At 43.8% G+C, this 17721-nt stretch overlaps 2 protein-coding genes across 3 annotated transcripts; one reads left to right on the top strand and one right to left on the bottom strand.

Annotated features, from left to right (window-relative positions):
• The first annotated feature begins 45 nt into the window (after positions 1-45).
• On the top strand, positions 46-11771 carry LOC133105552 (uncharacterized protein KIAA2026). Of its 2 annotated transcripts, XM_061215726.1 has the most exons (9): positions 46-1946; positions 2674-2874; positions 3598-5132; positions 5424-5503; positions 6058-6147; positions 7059-7174; positions 7414-7607; positions 8015-10312; positions 10393-10607. In XM_061215726.1, exons 1-9 carry the CDS (start codon positions 1270-1272, stop codon positions 10458-10460), a joined length of 5259 nt encoding a protein of 1752 aa, XP_061071710.1. In that variant the 5' UTR covers positions 46-1269; the 3' UTR covers positions 10461-10607. The 2 variants fall into 2 exon arrangements, with proteins under 2 accessions (XP_061071710.1, XP_061071709.1); XM_061215725.1 differs by having other exon boundaries at positions 8015-11771.
• A 1891-nt stretch (positions 11772-13662) lies between these two features.
• Positions 13663-16540, bottom strand: mlana (melan-A). Its single transcript, XM_061261940.1, has 5 exons — positions 16446-16540; positions 15951-16049; positions 15514-15610; positions 15212-15328; positions 13663-13744 (listed from the first exon to the last, which is right to left on the bottom strand). Exons 2-5 carry the CDS (start codon positions 16016-16018, stop codon positions 13676-13678), a joined length of 351 nt encoding a protein of 116 aa, XP_061117924.1. The 5' UTR covers positions 16019-16049; positions 16446-16540; the 3' UTR covers positions 13663-13675.
• Positions 16541-17721: the final 1181 nt, after the last annotated feature.

Below are 17721 nucleotides of genomic sequence, written 5' to 3'. Positions count from 1 at the left end.
ACATAGAGGTCTAGGTGCTGGGAGTTCAAAGTAACGTTTGGGAAGCTAGCTAGCCAGTCAGCCAGTAAACTGAATCTCTCTAATGTATAAGGCAATTAAATTGTTGTTACTAGCTAGTTATAAATCGTGCAACTTATCGTAAGTATTATTTATTAGCTGGTCTGTTTATTTAGTTTTGTACATTTAGATTTTTCTGTTAGGCAACTTAACTTGCCTTAGTATACATAAGTAACTAGCTAGCTAAATTAAATGGACCATTCCGATTTAGCCAGCTATCGTGTAGCTAACGATATTTAGCAAGCAAGCTAGTTGGCTGTCGTGCCGGTGTCTGGGTGCTTTTTGATTGCTGGCAATTTGTCTATGCTAACTGTTAAGTGCTTGTCTGGCCGGCTTGTTGTATAACTTTATTTGTATTCCTAAAAATACTGGGGAAACCACCCGGAATTTGATCTTCTTTTCCGAATGTTATGGAGAAAACAAGCAGCACAGGCCCTGAATGGAAACAATGAGTCCCACGGATAAACGGATAAGGCACCAGAGAAGTCCGTGACAGTGGTTACCCCGCCGGTCTTGGGAACAAATTGAAAGCGCTGATCTTGGAGGTCTGAACCCTGGCCCTGTACTGTGCGAGATCTGCATCCATAGCAGGTGGATGTGCAGGGCCCTGAGTTGAAGCTTAAACTCATCACACTTGATAGATCGCCTTTATGATAGTGATGAAACTTGAAAAGCTAACTAGCTAGCTTGCTAGCGAAGAAGTCGTATCTCCCATGGGTGTAATGTTTGCAAGTTTAGCGGTCTAGCTAGCTGGATAACCTTGTTTCATCGAGGTTTGCGTCATTCCGTGAGAAACTTCCAGGTAACGGGATATATAACGAATATTGTTCATTTTACTTTGGCTAGTAAACACAAATAATATGCCTTGTAGCGAACAGTGTCACTGTTAACGTTAACTTAATGTGCGATAGTTCTCAGGCTAGCTAGTGTGATTCAATTAAGAATAACCAACTAGCTAGCTAACTAGGAGGCTGCTAAGTTAGCCGGTTAAATAAAACTGTATCCTAGGCTATCCGTTATTATTATTATTATTTATTATTTATTTTATGCGATAAACCGCCTAAGTTACATGATCCAGTGTATCTTAACCGGAAACTTTAAAACGGACGATGAGAGACTACCTATTCATCTGGAAAGTAAATTGACAAGTTACTAAATAGCCCACGTAGTTAGCGAGCGATATAGTTGCTCTGGAGTCACCAATACCGCAACATGAAGGTACAAACTCATGCAACTGTTAGAATTGAAACTTGTAACTCAAAGGCATCTCTACATGACGCAGTAGAGCGGAGTGAAATTACAAAAAAATTAGACGAACATAATCATTTGCACAACCCTGGCTATGCATCCCGGGTTGAACCGGAGGCAGGGTTGCAACCCAGTCCTCTAATTTTCTCTCCATCAGCACTTATGAGGACTGAACTCGGTTGCACCCCCGAGGGGCTCAGCAACGGGACGTTGATCGAAACGTTAAAAAACCCGGACTATGAGGATGACAGTCGGGAAGGAGACGAGGTGCCTCAGATATCGAAGGATTGCAAATATACCGCAATCAGCGAGGACGAGGACCTCAGCTACGAGCTTCAGCAAGCCTACAGAATATTTCATGGATTTCTCCTTGAAAAGCACAAAGCAATCACAGCCCCATTCATGCAACCCATGAATACAGAGGATCACGTTGACAGTGATCGTGTCCAGCCAGCCATGTGGTTCAAGAGGATCGAGGAGAAATTCATTAACAAGGAATATGAGACTATCACGGAGTTTGTGGCTGACTTCAGACGAATGCTGGAGAACTGTTACAGGATCAACGGGGTCGACCACTGGATCTCCAAACAGGCTCAGAAATTGGAGATTATGCTGGAACAGAAATTGACATTGCTGTCCAGGTAAGCACAGAATCATACAATTGGTCACATGGCTAAAATAAGCAGTTCATGAAATTAAAGTGACATCCAGTGCATTTAACTGAATGGAAGCAAGCATATAGTCATCCACATTGACTCCCAAGAGTTTTCTATGCTTTCTCTAAAGAGCATATGGATTGTCTTTCAGAGGGATTCCCCCCCCCCCCCCCCCCCCCCCCCAGATTAAATCTGCATGGAAGACTATTTAAGAGGGAATACTTATCATATGGGAAAGCCCCATATGTAACATTCTGCTGAGTATGTACTGTGTCTTGGGTAGGTTTGCGACTAAGTGATCAGAGCATAATTGTATAAAGAATCAGGGCCTGCTGGGTGGCTGATCCTGTTGCAGTATTGTTCACGTGAAAATGGAAGTAACATTTTTGTAATCAATGCATTAATGTGTTTAGAAAATGTTATGCTTCTCACAAGGTCTTCTTATTTCCTGGTCTTTTGGTCAGTGTGATTTGAATGTCAATGTGCAAAAGACCTTGGTCTTTTATCAGATAAGCTAGTGGAATATCTTACTCTGGTAAATTGTCATGTAGTTGCTATTGTCCCATGTTCTGTACCTGCTTCGGTAACACTTTTTTTTTTGTTGCCAATATCAGTGAGACAATATGTTCATGATTGACATTTACAGATGTAATATTTCAAGAACTGTACAATGTGGTGGCATTGACTTTTATCATTGGTCCCTGGTCTCTAGAGCACTGAGAGAAAAAACGTCGCTGGCTGTCACCTCGAAGGGTCGCTTCGGGATCGACGAGGAAAAGGGGATCGGGAGCACCTCCACGAGACGACGCTCCATGCCTCGCAACCTGTCCAATTTAACAATGGGAGCGAGTGAGTCCATCATGGTGCAGGCCCTGAGGCTGGAAGAACAGCAGAGAGCCAAAGATGAGAAGAGGTAGGAGACTGAGGCGTAATTCTCATGCCTGAGGTAATGGTTCTCTGAGCATTAGTAAAAAGGGAAAAAATGGTCAAGAAGATGCAGTAGAGCCTTTCAAATGATGTGTTTTAACCAAATCACTTATTTGAATGAAACTGAATACAAAAACAGTTTGCATTGACTGGGAATGTGAACTTTGTGGAGTGCGATGATAAAATCTTTCAGAAACGGACAATATAAAGCAGTGGTCACTGACCCTGTTCTTGGAGATCTACAGTCCCGAACACTGCACATCTCATTCAACACCTAGAGATCTCATCAAGCTGCTAATTAGTAGAATCAGCTGTCCAAAATTAGGGTTGGAGAGAAAAGCTATGGGATGGTAGAGCTCCAGGAAAAGGGTTGGTGACCCCTGCTGTACCCGCAAGAAACCCACGTGGCCATGGGGTGAGCATCCACACTGAAAGGCCCGGCGGTGGATTTTGAACTTTTACCCCACCGCTGACTCAATTGTCACGACAACATTATTATGGAACTGTAATTTTCTAAAGCAAAGTGTCATCGACTGGCTTTCTTGTCTCGACTCCACTTTGGCGATGAGTTCTTAGGTTATACCTTTTATGAACGACAGCATTCAAAATAATAATGATACTGTAATGTTGGTGACAATGTCGCGGGTTGTACATCGGCTGATCCTACATTGCCTAACTGGCCTTTAACCTCCTCTCTTCTCCAATGCAGGCAGAGGGAGCAGGATAAGAAGGAGGCAGAGGAAGCGTCTGCTAAAGAGCTGGACGAGTGGGAGCAGAGCCTGCTGGCCCAGGCCTCCCCATGGTCCATAGACAAGCTGTGGGAATTGCCTGCAATAGGCCACTTCCTGTGCCTGGCCCAGACTGCTCTCAACCTGCCCGAGATTGTGTTCTTTGAGCTGGAGCGCTGCCTGCTCATGCCCCGGTGCAGCACCTTCCTGGCCAAGGTCATGACCTCCCTGCTGTGTCACCCCCAGAGACGGGCCACTCTGCACCGCCGCCCCACCCTCCTGTACCGACGCTGGGAGGCGGCTCTCCGGCAGAAGGTGCTGGGCTGGTACCGGGCAATGGGAAGGGCGGGGGACCCAGGGGTCAGCGCCGAGCAGCTGGGTCTCTGCCCGCAGTTCTTCCGCGTTCTGGGGGAGGTGAGTCCCCTGGAGGAGAAGCCCTTCCACCTGCTGCCGTTCAACCAGCGCGTCTGGCTGCTGAAGGGGCTGTGCGACTTTGTGTATGAGAACCAGAAGGAGGTGCAGGATGCCGTGCTGGGTCAGCCCATACACGAGTGCAGGGAGTCCATCCTGGGCTACGACGGGCACGACAACGCCTACATCCACTTCCCTCACTTCTGCGGGGCGGACCTGCGCATCTACTGCCAAAGCCCCTGCTCCTCCCCGAATTTCCCCTTCCCGCCCATCCAGGTGAAGAGGCTGGAGTGGGAGGAGACGGGCGATGGGGACGGGGAGACCGTGGTACACCGTGTTTCTACGGGAACGGGGCAGTCGGAAGTGAAAGAAGAGGCTGACGGCTGCAGGAGTTTAGCTGAGGTGAAAGAGGAGGACTGTGACACGCCACATGGCACATCACACAGGTGGAGACTGACTGATGTCTTCTCAGGAGGTGGGGGAGAGGGTGCCTTGACAACAAAGCTTGACCAGAAAGGACAAATCCACACCTCCCAGCCATGTAGGGAGGGCGACAGCAGTCCAGGCATGAAAAATGCAGAAGAAGAACCGATGGCGCTGCAGAACAACCCTGAAGTGAAGAAGGGAGGGTTTATAGGGTGTGTCAAGAAACCAGGCCTACAGGACAGAGAGGGACGAAAGAGCAGCCAGAGGGTGTTCCCTGTTAATTCAGGTGAGACCTCTAGTGTTGTGGTCCCGCTGAGCCCCAGAGAAGTTTGTGTTCAGGCAGATGAAATGGCCGCTAAGCCCGAGGACCCCTGCCCCGCGCGTGGCACCGATACGAGCCCAAAGCAGGTACGTCAGCATTGCTGCCAGAAGGAACCGGCACCCAAGACAGCCCTCGCGCAGCATTCGCCAGCAGAACGCGCACCCGAGGGGAAGATCAGCAGATTGCGGAGCAAGAAAAAGAAAAGAAAGAAAAAGAAGGTAAAGGAAGAGGGGTCACAGGAGGGGCAGGGCAAGCCGGGCGGGAAGCGGCTCAACCTTGCCAAAGCTTTCAAGAACAACCTGACGAAAGTCGCCACCACGGAAAAGAAAAGGGACAAGAAGAAGAAGAGAAAACTGGGTAGGAAATGTTTGTTGTCCTTGTTAATGTAGAAAATAGTTTGAGAATTAAGTTGGTCCCATCTGCAGTCTGAATTCATATAGCCCTGCTCATGCATCTCTGACTGATTATCGTGTATTGCTTTATCAGCTTGGTATACAGAATTTAATTTGCCAAACATTGTTAAAAGTCTCACATTTCAAGAGTTGTCTGACTGTAGATGCTAATTAGTCTTCATACTTTGTCATAGTTTCCTGGAGGCATGAACTGAATTTTGACATGTATAGCAATAACATTTTTGTGTCTGTTTAGGGAAAAAGATTGAGTCCAAAAAGGTTGCAGCAAAGAAGAGAAAAGCTGATCCTAAACTCCCGGTTGAGCCTAATTTTCAGGTAAGGTGATGTATTCTCCTGGATAAATGTACCAGTGATTATAGTATCTTTATGTAGTAGAATACTGGTCACCAATGTATGCAAGTTTGCATGTTTCTCTTCTGCTAACTTCCCGACAAAACAAACGGGAAGGTTTAAATCATTGTCCCAAAGTTGACTGGATAGACTAGCATCGCCAGTGTACATCATGCTAATAGATTGAGGTTTATGGCCATATGCAGTGGTTGTGAGGAATAGAAGAATTTGTTGATTCTGTGGCAGTTAGGTTTTTTGAATGGATGGTCTCTGCCATCTAACCTTCACACAGTTTCCCATAGGCCAACACCAGAAGATTTTCTTTATAAAACATGACTAAAGAGCCTTTAGATTGCAATTTCATGTTCAAATGGAATGTACATTTTTTTTATTGGACAGGTCAAGAAAATGCTGTGTAATCAGTAAAGATAATCTCAGTATGTTTACATTTTTCATCCACCATGAAAATTGTGTTTGGGATGTATAGCGTTACCTCATAACTGGCAAGATCCTTAGAAGATTATTTGTTTTTCTTTCAGCTGGTGTGCACTAGCCTGGAGGAACTGAGAGAGCTGATTGGCAGAACCGAGGACGAGATGGATGAGCTGGAAAGTACAAAAAAGAAATCGGTTAGTGAGAGGGAACACACCTCCTAAATGCATGTGTGTGGGCTTCCTGAGTCTGTTGCTGGCCTATTTCGGCCATTGACAGAGTTGTCTCTTTCTCTAGTTTTGTAGTTTTCTCTCGTCTGAATCATGGGAGTTCTGTTCTAAATGGTTAACTATAGTACATTCCCCTGGATGTGCCTAGCTTTCCTATTAACCCTGTGAAAGCCACAAGACAAGGCTCAGTATGGCACTAGATTGCATCAAATTCAAATTCGCTAGCCTTCCAAGCAGTTAAGTGGTCTTCCCCAGCTTACCTACAAAAAATCATCAGACCCTACACCCCTGCCAGACCTATTCGTTCAGCCTCCACAGGCCTCTTGGCACCTCCCCCTCTCCGAACTTCCACCTCACGCTCACGACTACTGTCTGTTCTGGCTCCACGGTGGTGGAACGAACTCCCTGTTGAGGTTAGAACTGTAGAATCTCTTCCCACCTTCAAGCGGAAATTGAAGATGCACCTCTTCAAGCAGCACCTCTCCCCGTCCCTCCCTACCTCCCTGTGAACCTTAATTGTTGTCTTTCTGTGATTTTCTTTTTTGTGTATCGGTATTTTTAGTTTGGCTAGGTAAGCAGTGTTTGGCTAGTTAAGTTTGGTCACTTTTGCTTTGTTGTTTGTTTGTTTATTTGTTTGTTAAAAAAATAAAATAAAAATTCAAATAGGTCCTTATCTTTGTTGTACAGGTAGCAGTTGAAATTGTACTTCCCTCTAGGGTCTTTCAGCGCACTTATCCCTGGTTATGGGTATGCACTTTGTTGGACGTCTCTCTGGACAAGAGCGTCTGCCAAATTACATTAATGTAATGTAATGTAGATTGTGTAAGCCTATTGCATTGGCTGCAGTACTGTTATTAGCTGCTTGTCATTCTTTGAAGGGCCGATGGTACTTCAGAAGAGAGGCAGTGAAGGATCTGCACATCACCCTCATCAGACTGCTGAACGAGCTCTCACCCTGGGAACCCAAACTGGTGAAGGCTTTCCAGAGGAACAGGTAACCCACACACATGGTATTTGGGGCGAGGGGAATTGTCATCAGTCATGATGTGACCATTTCTAAATGGGAGTTGTATTTGAACTGCTTAAAGTGATTTGGTGGTATTCAAAGGTGATATTGACTTGTGTTGACAAATTGTTTGGCTCGGATTACAATGACACTTGCACTTGATTCCAGGCTCAACAGCATCAGTCTGTGATGAAAGCCAATGCATGTCATATTTGTTTGATCTGAAGGGCACGTTTAAAAAAGGATTACGATGATTTCAAGAAGCATCCCGACTACAACTTTGTCAGAGAGGAGTGGACTGGGGAGGAAGGGGATGGAGTATTTGGCAAAGAGAGCCATCCATCTTCCTCTGATAACACCATAGTGACTGAGGGAGAGGACAAACTGGACCAGGCAGCTAAGAGGGACCCACTGGCAGCAGGTGAACATGTCGGACTATGAAAACACTAATCAGTTTTGGCAAATACTTAAATGTCAACATTATTACATGAGAATGGGCAGCAAAGGGAATGGGAAATAATTTATTTCTATTTGTGGTTTTCTTGATTGATAACATGTACTATGACATTTTTCCATGAATTACAATTGATGTGAAACATTTTTTACACATTTTCTTTTTTTTTTAAGTAATATTGCCATCCTGTAAAAAGTAATTTACTGTAGCAAATTTAAACAAAATGCCTCTTTGGACTTTGTTGCTTCCCTTTACCATTGTTCATCACACAGACACAATAGTGACAGTTTTAGTTTTTCAGTTATTTGACATTTTCTTTAAAATCCTTAATTCATTGTGATGTTTCCAGTGATTATATTACTTTGGTTTTACAGAGGACACTAAGCAGCAAGGAATGGAGCCGATGGGAAGGACTCGGGCAGCTAGACGTGAAAGCTTTGTCGTCTCCGATGAGCACAAACTGCCTTTGAGGAACTCGAAACGGCGACATAGCGCAAGCACAGATGAAGAACTGACTCCTTGGAAGAAAAACAAAAATATTGGTGAGGAGCAAGCATCTGCCATGGAGACAGAGGATAGGGCGAGGGTGTCAAATGCTGCCGCACAGACCTTGGTCCCGGAAACCTCCAAGGTCACGACGCCTATGGCCGTTTTCCACAAGGGCTCCACACCCATCCAGGCCTTGCTGGCCAAGAGTGTCGGGAACAAAGTGACCTTAATCAGTCAGCCAGCGGCGGCTATGATGATGGCCTGCCAGGTGCAAAACAAGCCAGCCGTCTCCCTGCAAACAACCAAACAGTCAGCAACCCCAGGACAGGCTCTGCAACCAGTACCCACACCAAAGAGCCCTGTGCAGACTGCCCACACTGTGCCCGGGGGCGTGGATCTACTCAGGAAGAGCGGCACCAGTCCGATGAAGATTGCAGTGCAGCCGGTGCTGGATCAAAAAACCGGGGAGAAAATCTTGCAGCAAGTGGTCATCCTACCTTCCAATCTGCTTATCCAGAGGCAGCTGGAGAAGGATCTTCAGCACCCTCAGCAGCAGAAGATTCCCGTTCCTGTCTCCAAAGCAACCGTTCCACTGTCCAGCTCTTCTGGCTTCACTAGGTCAGATGATGCTAACAAGATTCCCATACAACAAGTCGCTCCACTGACTGGGGCCTGTAGCAGAAACCCATCTACAACTACCGTTTCCCCGAGTTTGCCGACTTCTTTACCATCCACTTACATGGGTGCCTCCATGTCCAAACCACTTGGCGCACAGAATGTAATCACAACTAGATCCCCCATCACTAGTGGCACCTCAGTAAATTCTAGCAGTCCTCCTGACTCAAAGCAAGAGCTGAAGACCGTCTGCATCCGGGACTCGCAGTCGATTCTTGTCACCACGAGAGGGGGTAACACAGGGGTGGTCAAAGTTCAAACGTCTGACCAAAACGTACCTGGCTCCTCGCCCCCTAGCCCTGTCATCACCATTTCCCCACAATTCCAAGCATTCCTAGTTTCCAAGTCCTCTTCCCCTATAGCCTCTTCTCCGCCAGCACTGCCCAGCACAGCTGCAAGCATGAGCGCACAAACTTTCAGCAAATCTGCGTCCTTCGTCAGCCCGTCCCAGGCTCCTTCTACCATTCCCATTCCAGCGAGTCAGGCAGGAGGGACTATAGTCAGCTTTGCCTTAAGCCAGCCCTACAATGCCTATATTCCTTCCCCATTAACTGCAAACAAATGTAACAAGACTGCCCTGCCTTCAGTTGTAACTAATCCAACTTTGCCAGCAACTCCTCACAGTAACGTCAGTGTTGCATCATCCTGTGGTAAAAGTAGCATGATAATCACTCCCGCATCGTTAGTGCAGTTCGCTGCCAAGCCCCCGGTTAAGAGGGCTCACACAGACGAAAGGCTAGCCGACAGGCTTCCCTTCCAAAAGGTCATCCTTGTCACTCCGCCTTCGAGCGTAGCTGCGTCTGGTACAGCGGCCAAAGCCGCCCCCTCCACTGCTTCCTCTGCTGTGACACCCCCGAGGCTGATGCTAATAAGTCAATCTGGTGACCACTCTACAGTCGGACTTCCAAAACCGACACTCTCCACTGACACCAAGGCTGCAGCCCTCACCTCCCCGTCTCAAGTCCTGGATATGAAGGTTGGACTCAGCCTTAGTCAAATCATCAGCAACAGCACCATGCAGAAAGTCCAGACCATCGGACTACTGCCCGATTTGACTGCCCAGTTGCCAACAGAGGCCTTGAACCCAAACAAGCATGTCCGCCTGCCTGCAGCAGAATCGGTAGCAAAAAGCTGTATAAATGTACCCAGACCTGGTCTTTCTGCAAATGCATCAGGTGGTCTGATTCTTGTTCAGGCTACCAACACACTTGCTAGCATTAATGCTTCCTCTGCAAAAAATGTAGGTCCAGCTAATGTTAGTGAACGTTCTGACAGCAAAACGCTTGCAATCTCCACTTTCAAAACCGGGCATTTGTCATCGACCGCTTCTCCACAGCAAAGTGTCTCGTCGTCTAGCACCTCCTTAGTTTCTGCTGTGAGTGATACAAAAGTAAGACAAGCCGTGGGAAGCTCTCCAACGGCTGTTGTGACTACTTCTGTAGGCGGTCTTGCTAGCAAAGACCTAGCTTTAATGAGTGTGCCTCCTGTCGGGTCTCCGGCTGTTCTTGGTAAGCCACGTTTTCCAGCACCACTGACGAAATCCTTCCCTTTTAAAGTGTCTCCCCTTATAACCCCTCCTTCTACTCAGTCCCAGGCCTGCAACACCTCTACTCCCGCCAAAATGATCAGCACCCCAGTTCCTGCTCACCATCCTAGACTTCCTGACGTTAGCCCCCCAACTGAACCTACCACTACTGTGCAACAAAGGATTGTGATCAACACCACCACCCCACTTGCTCCTGGAACCCACATCATAATCAACAACACAAGGTTCGTCGTTCCTGCTCAAGGTCTTGGCCCTGGAAGCCATGTTCTTCTCATATCAAGCCCAGTTGCATCTCCGGCTTCCTCCCAAGGGGCAACCCCTCTATCCACAGCTCTGAAAAGTATTGTGTCAACAAGTGCACAAACCCCTGCTGTGTTGGCGACTTCAAGCCCAAGGAAGACAACACCAACTACACTGCCCAAGCACAGCACTTGTGGACCCCCACCGCCATCCTCTGTGACAGAAGGCCATTTATCTGCTGCTACCACTCCTCATAAATTGACTACTGTTGGGAGAAGTCCTCTGAAAAGTCCTCTCCTAATTAGTAGCCCCACTACAGTTACACAGGCTTCACAGTTAGTAAAAGCTGCATCCCCTGCCCTTCAAGGCTTGTCGAGTCCCATGGTCTCCGTTGATGGGAAGGGCATGCCGGTTGCTTCGTTGCAGGCTGTAGGTAACCACATGCAGAATTCTATTGTGATGGCTGTCCAGACAACCGGAGGCTTACAGTCTAACACCATACCAGCAAATTTGCCTGCAGGACTTGCAAACACAATACCTAAAATGCAGCTTGTATCACCAGTGCAACCGATGGGAGGTGTCATTTCTAGAACACAGGTGTTTTCAACAGCCACTACACCTCCAATAGGAAGCACAATCTCCAGAACACAGTCTTTGCCTGTTGCAACAGTGCCGCCTACTGGGAGTGCCTGCAGCTGGAGACAAGCCTCCCCTATTTCAACAATTCAAGCTTCCTTGTCAGGTGTTATAATGGCTCCAGGTCAGCTAGCCAAGCCCTTGCGGTCAGAACTCATCAGCATGCCACCGACTTCATCCAATCCCTCCCCTGCCGCATGCAAGCCGGCTGCTTCTTCTGTTGTACTTGCAGGCTCCTCGTCTAGTAAAATCCTAGTGAGTCCAGATGGAGCCATTTTGAATGTTGTCAGAGGTTCTGCCCTCTCTGGTTTTCCGTCAGTGTCTAAGGCTTTGGCAACAGTGGTGGTCACAACCAGTTCCAATACGGGCAGGGTACTGCCGTCAGTGAAGACTGACACCCTGCCGTCTACACAGGCAGAGAAAGGAGGGCCCAGTAATTGAGACCGAAATGGCCAGTATCCTTGAGACTTTGTCAGATTCCAACCTTTTACATAACATAATTCTGTTCAGCAAATGGAATTAAATACAATTGTATTTGGAAACCATTCTCATATTTTAATTTTTTTCTAAGGGGGGCACATGGAACAGCAGTCTTGAAGCATGACTGGTATTTTTTAACCTTCAATATCTTACATGGCAGTACTTCTGGACATTGGCATGTAAGAAATCACATGTAGCTTCTAACCCATCAGTCTCTGAAACAGTTTGGTGGTATATTCAACATTTGTGTGAGATTTATTTAATTGATGTGTTTTCTATTTCTTAAAGCAAAGAATTTTAATATTCAGAGACATTTGAGGCGGGGGGGGGGGGTCCATCTTCTCAGAATTGTAGATGAATTGAGTTCCTTGGAGAAGAAACTTTAATGGCCAGTATGCATATCTTTATGTAATTTGCTAGCTGGGTAGTGTTTTTTTCTATTCAGTTTGTATTTGAGAAGGTAGCTAAGCCAGGTATGAATGTTTTGTAGCATTTTACATTGACATTAAACCATTCTTTCATGACTAACGGTTTCGGTTGAATTGTCACTCATTTGAAAATGGAGGTCAAGCAAACTTAGGAGTTTATCCATAACTCTGGAAACAGTTTGATTATTCTGCTTTTTGTAGCTGTCTTAAATGGCTGATTTCACCATGAATCTAATGGTATACTGTGCAGGAGTGCTTCCCTCCTGTGTTTACACACAAAAAACATCTACACCCCTATTCTCAACGCTGCTACACCCCCAAGATGATTCTGGGTAGCACCATTCGATATTTTGTCAGGGCAGGTTTGTAACGTTGTGCAGACTACTGGAATCGCATCTTTCACAAATGCAGTAATAGCTGCATTCATAGCAGTCAGACAGTCAAAAGTATGCCGAAATGTTTAACTGATGTATCCGATAGCAAGAACCATATGCAGAGTAGTTATGAGGTAGCTAACTTGAGCTAAATGTTGCTTAGTCTTGTCAAGTCGCTTTATTATTAACACATTATTATTCTGAACCAAAGCTAAACACTGCTGCTAACACCAGAGGATTTCAGTCTGCTCTAGCCTGCCGGGAAGGAAGTATTGCACAATTCTGTAACATAAGCATGCATACTCTCAAATGCCTCAATTCATTGTTGATGTAATTTTTATCAGGAATCTCAAGTCTTCTGAATGAGTCTTTTGGATTTTGGCATGAGCTTCCTGCCCAGGAAAGGAAATAAGCCAGTAGAATCTCCCGAAACTATTAAGCAGTAGTACTGTGCGGTGGAATCCAGCTTTCATAGCCAGTCACCTGACGTACAAAACGATTTAATTTGCTAATAACGGTAGCTGTGTAATGTTAGCGAGCCCTGCCAGCCACTTGCTTGCAACACAGTCACCAAAGCTCTCTCTCACAAACCCTGCTCACCATTCATTGAAATTCTGGCGGGACTTTGCATAAATGGTCTCTATATATTTAATAGAGAGGCATTAGCCTCATTGGATTTGTTTAAGTCTCTGTTGACAATAAACATGTCTGTGCACATGTAGTGTGTATTGCACATTATGGATGTGCTCAGTGGTATGAGAACCAATTTTTGGCACTTCGGGTGAAACAAATGTTTACTCAGAAAAACAGTCATACATGCACAATACATACCTGTACATTTTACCTTATTATTCAAGTGCGGTAAAGCATATGAAAAGCCTTAAAATGTTCTTATTTGCAGCACTATGTACTGCTATGCAGTTATGGGACTGTAAATCACATTGTCTATGCAAAAATGTATTTGTGAATTATTTGTTGGTTTGGAGATTGCCACAATTATTTTAAAACAAATGAAAACAAAAAATATATATATATTTGAACACAATCACGCACACTGTTCAGCAAGTACATGTTTTATTGGTTTAACATAGAACTCAACGGCCATAAAACTCAACAACCCCATCTTTGGTCTTTGGTGGTTGACCCCACCCCCCCCCCAGGTAAGTTTCAGGGTGAGTAGGGAGGTGGTGAAGGGCCAGAGGAAATGTTCTCATAGGCTGGGGGAGCATTGGGAGCCTGAAAAACAACCAGAATTCACTTAACATTAAAAAAACAATAGTCTACATTCAATACATATCCCTTTTTTCATTTTTATTTTCCTTTATTTTGGCTGTGGTTTAGTACAAGCTCATCCCTGGCTTACTCTATATATTTCACAATCTTCATTATAGTTGCAATTAATGTGTAAGATTTGATTAAAATCCCTGAAAAGCCAGAGTTCATTTGCAGGTCTGTTTAGATCCATTCATGTTTTATAATGAACCCTGTGCTCTAGAGTAGTGACACTTTCTTTTGTTGACAATCAGCAATATTTTAGTTAACATACTAAATTCTCCAATAATATATCTCACCGTATGCTGTCTTTTCAGGAGCCATAAAAATGATAAAATAAAAGCACATTCAATGAAAAATGAACTAAACTATTAATCATGGCCATTAAAAGGATCTCAAAGTATTCCTAACTCAACATTGAGTCAAGGTCATCAATATGAACAAACAAAAAATCCAGCCAATCTAACTTCACAGTAACACATGATTTAGTTAATTACTCCTTTGTCTTAAATTTTTCTGTCCTCTACATGAGATTAAAATATAATAGTTACGGGGTTATATTTGGACAGGAGATCCACTTTTTCAGCAGAATATTTGCGTTTAAGAACAAATCTTGAATAACCTAGCTCACAGCTCACTAGCTCACAGCTAACGGTTCCTCTGCTGACAGTCTGTGAGGTTGAACTGACGTTTGTTTGTTCTTGATTGTTATCATTTTTGAACGATTCACTCCATCTGTGTGCCAGGATGGTACTGTAGCACGTTCAGAGACATTCTTTGCATAGTGTGTGCACCTGGTTTTCCATCAATGTTTATGTTAGTCTACAAAATTGTTTAATACATTATAAAATTAGGCATTCATTTGTATAACTGGAGGATGGCAATATGGTTCATGTCCATATGGTTTACTTGATAGAACTGGTATCCCTACAATCTAAATACCTAAAATCTACACTGATACAGTACATTTCACCCCTCTTGGATTATAAACTGCTGAAGATAAATTAGCATTCAAATATGATCATTGAGTCTGAGCATTAAAATTATGTAGCCTACTATGCAAAAATGTACCACCTTGGAATTGCACATCTTTTGATCTGTAGGATCTGTTTAATATATAATCGTTTTATATAATATGCTTTCAAAGTACACCAACATGAAGTCAAATAATGTAAACCATTGTGTACTCATTTTATATCTATGAGAGTAAATCTAGCATCCATCTTGGATTTCAAATAAAATAATAGAAATAATAATCTGAAATATTCCAGTGCCCTGCAATCCGGGGCTACTGTACTGCATCCAGCAATAATGCCACACCCAAATAGATTTTTAGTCCTCCAGGAAAATATGAGTCAGGGTATTTAATCTCCTGCCATTCAGAACATTTACCCCAAACCCCACACTTCCAGTTACATCGGCATCTCTTACCACATGCTGGAGATCGCTGAACTCACTGAGTGCGACTTTGTTCTCGGCCGCTTCTCCTCCACCACTGTACTGGCCTGAAGTCACCATTGTCCTCCAGGACTGACCTGCATTTTGGGCCTGTGCGAAAAAAACGCATTTCAACAGTTTCTATAGTATACGCTTCATGCAAACCACCTGTTTAGCTGCTGTTTTGTAATAGTTCATTATTATCGGTGGGAGCGAACCACCAAAATCGAATAAAATAAAACATACTTTCCGTTGAGGACCTAATAAGCCGTTGGAGGTAAATAGCAGTATCTCACCCGGATCATTTTGTAACCACTCCTTCTCCTGTAGTACCAGCAGCCGATAATGAGGAGGGCTGCGAGAATGATAACCAGGAGTACTATTCCTACTGCCCTATAAAATGCAGAGAAACCTGGGGTCAAACTGATCTCAAGCAGAATATTTTAAAAAATGTAATTACTGAATAAGCATATTATCTTATGCCATGGTGTATTAGGCCATGTGGTACAATTGCAATGTAGCAATCTTCTGTAATTAAGTCCACATATTCTCGTGACTGGGAGTTTGTTGTTGTTGTTGTTGTTGTTTTTTGTTGTTAAAATACCTATCTTATGTTCAGTTGTTAGCATTTTCCAGTCTTGATACAATTAACAAATATGCAATGTTCTATGAATGTCAAGGACCAAATCTAGAAAAATAATTACTGAACAATATTAAAAGCAATTCCACTAACTCTTCTGCACGGACATATGATCCACCGCCTCTACTCGCGAAGCGAACGTCGAAGTCTCCTCGTGGCATAATGTCGCCTCTTAGGATCAGATTATCAGGGCTATAAGGGAAAATTCAGAAGCAAAAAATAAACACAGAAAAATCTACTATTCTAGGTACCAAATCTATTTTAAGTTATTGATTTATTGTTACATGTTATTTTTATTTCAGCAGACTGTCTTACTGAGTCATTCCAGGAAAAACTTCAATTATTGCATGAAATTTGGCAATAGGCAATGCGAATCCGTTACACCATACAGCATCCTTCTTGGAAATGGTTTTATGGATTTTATTGCAGATTTAACACAGAAACCCGTCTGTTCAATTACAGTCAACAACCGATATTGTTCTTTTTTTCTTTTTCTTTTTTTTTAAGTTGTCCTCTGCATAACAGCACATAATCTAATCATTGCATTCATCTCAGAATCTACGACAAAACCGAAGAGCAAAATCTTACCAAAATTGGATAATTAAATTGGGGAGAACAGAAGCTTCAAGTGACCAAACACTACAGTGGAGCGAAATCCCATTCAGTGGCGAGTCCCAGCTGAAATATTTTGCTTGTGAGAGAGGAGAACTTTTTGAGGGATAAAATTCTCATGACCGTCACGGGTTCTACGCTCATACTTAAAGCCATTGAACCGGACTAATTGGCGTTAAAAAAACCCAACAGCCCTGAATCCCCCACAAACTAAAATCGACTCGTGAATGTTGTCTGCTGACTGCTTTGCCCTGAGACAAGACTCCTAAACACAGGAGAACTCAGAAAGTGGGTTTTATTATTGCAATTCCTTGAGTAGCCTAACAGAATAATCAAGATGTATGATTTATGCATTTCCCACGCTTATTAACAGTAACTGGTCCATAATTTAGATGTCTGAGCTGCGCAGTTGTGTACAATGAAGTTGGCCAAGTTTTATTTTTTAACGGGACCTATTCATTGTGACATAATTGTGGCGGTGTCCTGCTGAGACTATGCAGGAGTGTCAATAGTTGAGGAATTCTGCAGGAGTTGTTTTAATCCCTGCATGATTCCTGTTGGACTGTTATCTGCCCTGCAGGATTTCCTAAAATCCTGAATATTTGTGGAAATTCTTAGTACCTAGCCAGGTTTCCGACTTTTTAAGCTTTTTTGCAGCAATACTAAACAGACTGTAATCCTCTCCTCTCCGTAGTTCACAGGTTGCATCTTGAATATGAAATATGCAAAGCGAGCTATAATGAAGGGTATTTGCTGAGGAAGAAGTTCACACAGTAATCACAATATGTTTGTTGTGTTATGTTAAACATGTTATTTCTGTAAGTGACCGCTTCAGTTCCAGCTGTATTTCATATTTACACATTCATCGCGTACAGGTGGGAACTACCACACAGAAAAAATGTCGGTTGAAATCAAGATGTAATGTTTAATTAATGCTGGATGAAAGGTGTTTCTCAAAAAAAGGTTATTTTAAATAATTTTGGAATGACTACTGAATATTCCTATGATAATTCCCACTACAGTAAATATGCATTTATTCATTCATGATTTGCAATTTGGGATTTACTTACTACTGTAAATTAAATTTGGCTGGAATGGTAATACTAGCGAGTAGTCTGCAGGGGGTGCTACTGGATATGGTTAACATTTTGTGAATTACAAAAAACATCTGCATGTAGTGAAGTAGAGGACTAGACTAATAATACTACATATATGTACAATAGTTTGTGATATACAATTAATTGTCACATAA

This window comes from Conger conger, chromosome 12 (genome assembly GCF_963514075.1).
Source record: "Conger conger chromosome 12, fConCon1.1, whole genome shotgun sequence".
Taxonomy (NCBI): Eukaryota; Metazoa; Chordata; class Actinopteri; order Anguilliformes; family Congridae; genus Conger; species Conger conger.
The sequence above is the reverse complement of the archived record's forward strand: the minus strand, read 5'-3'. Positions and strand labels throughout refer to the sequence as shown.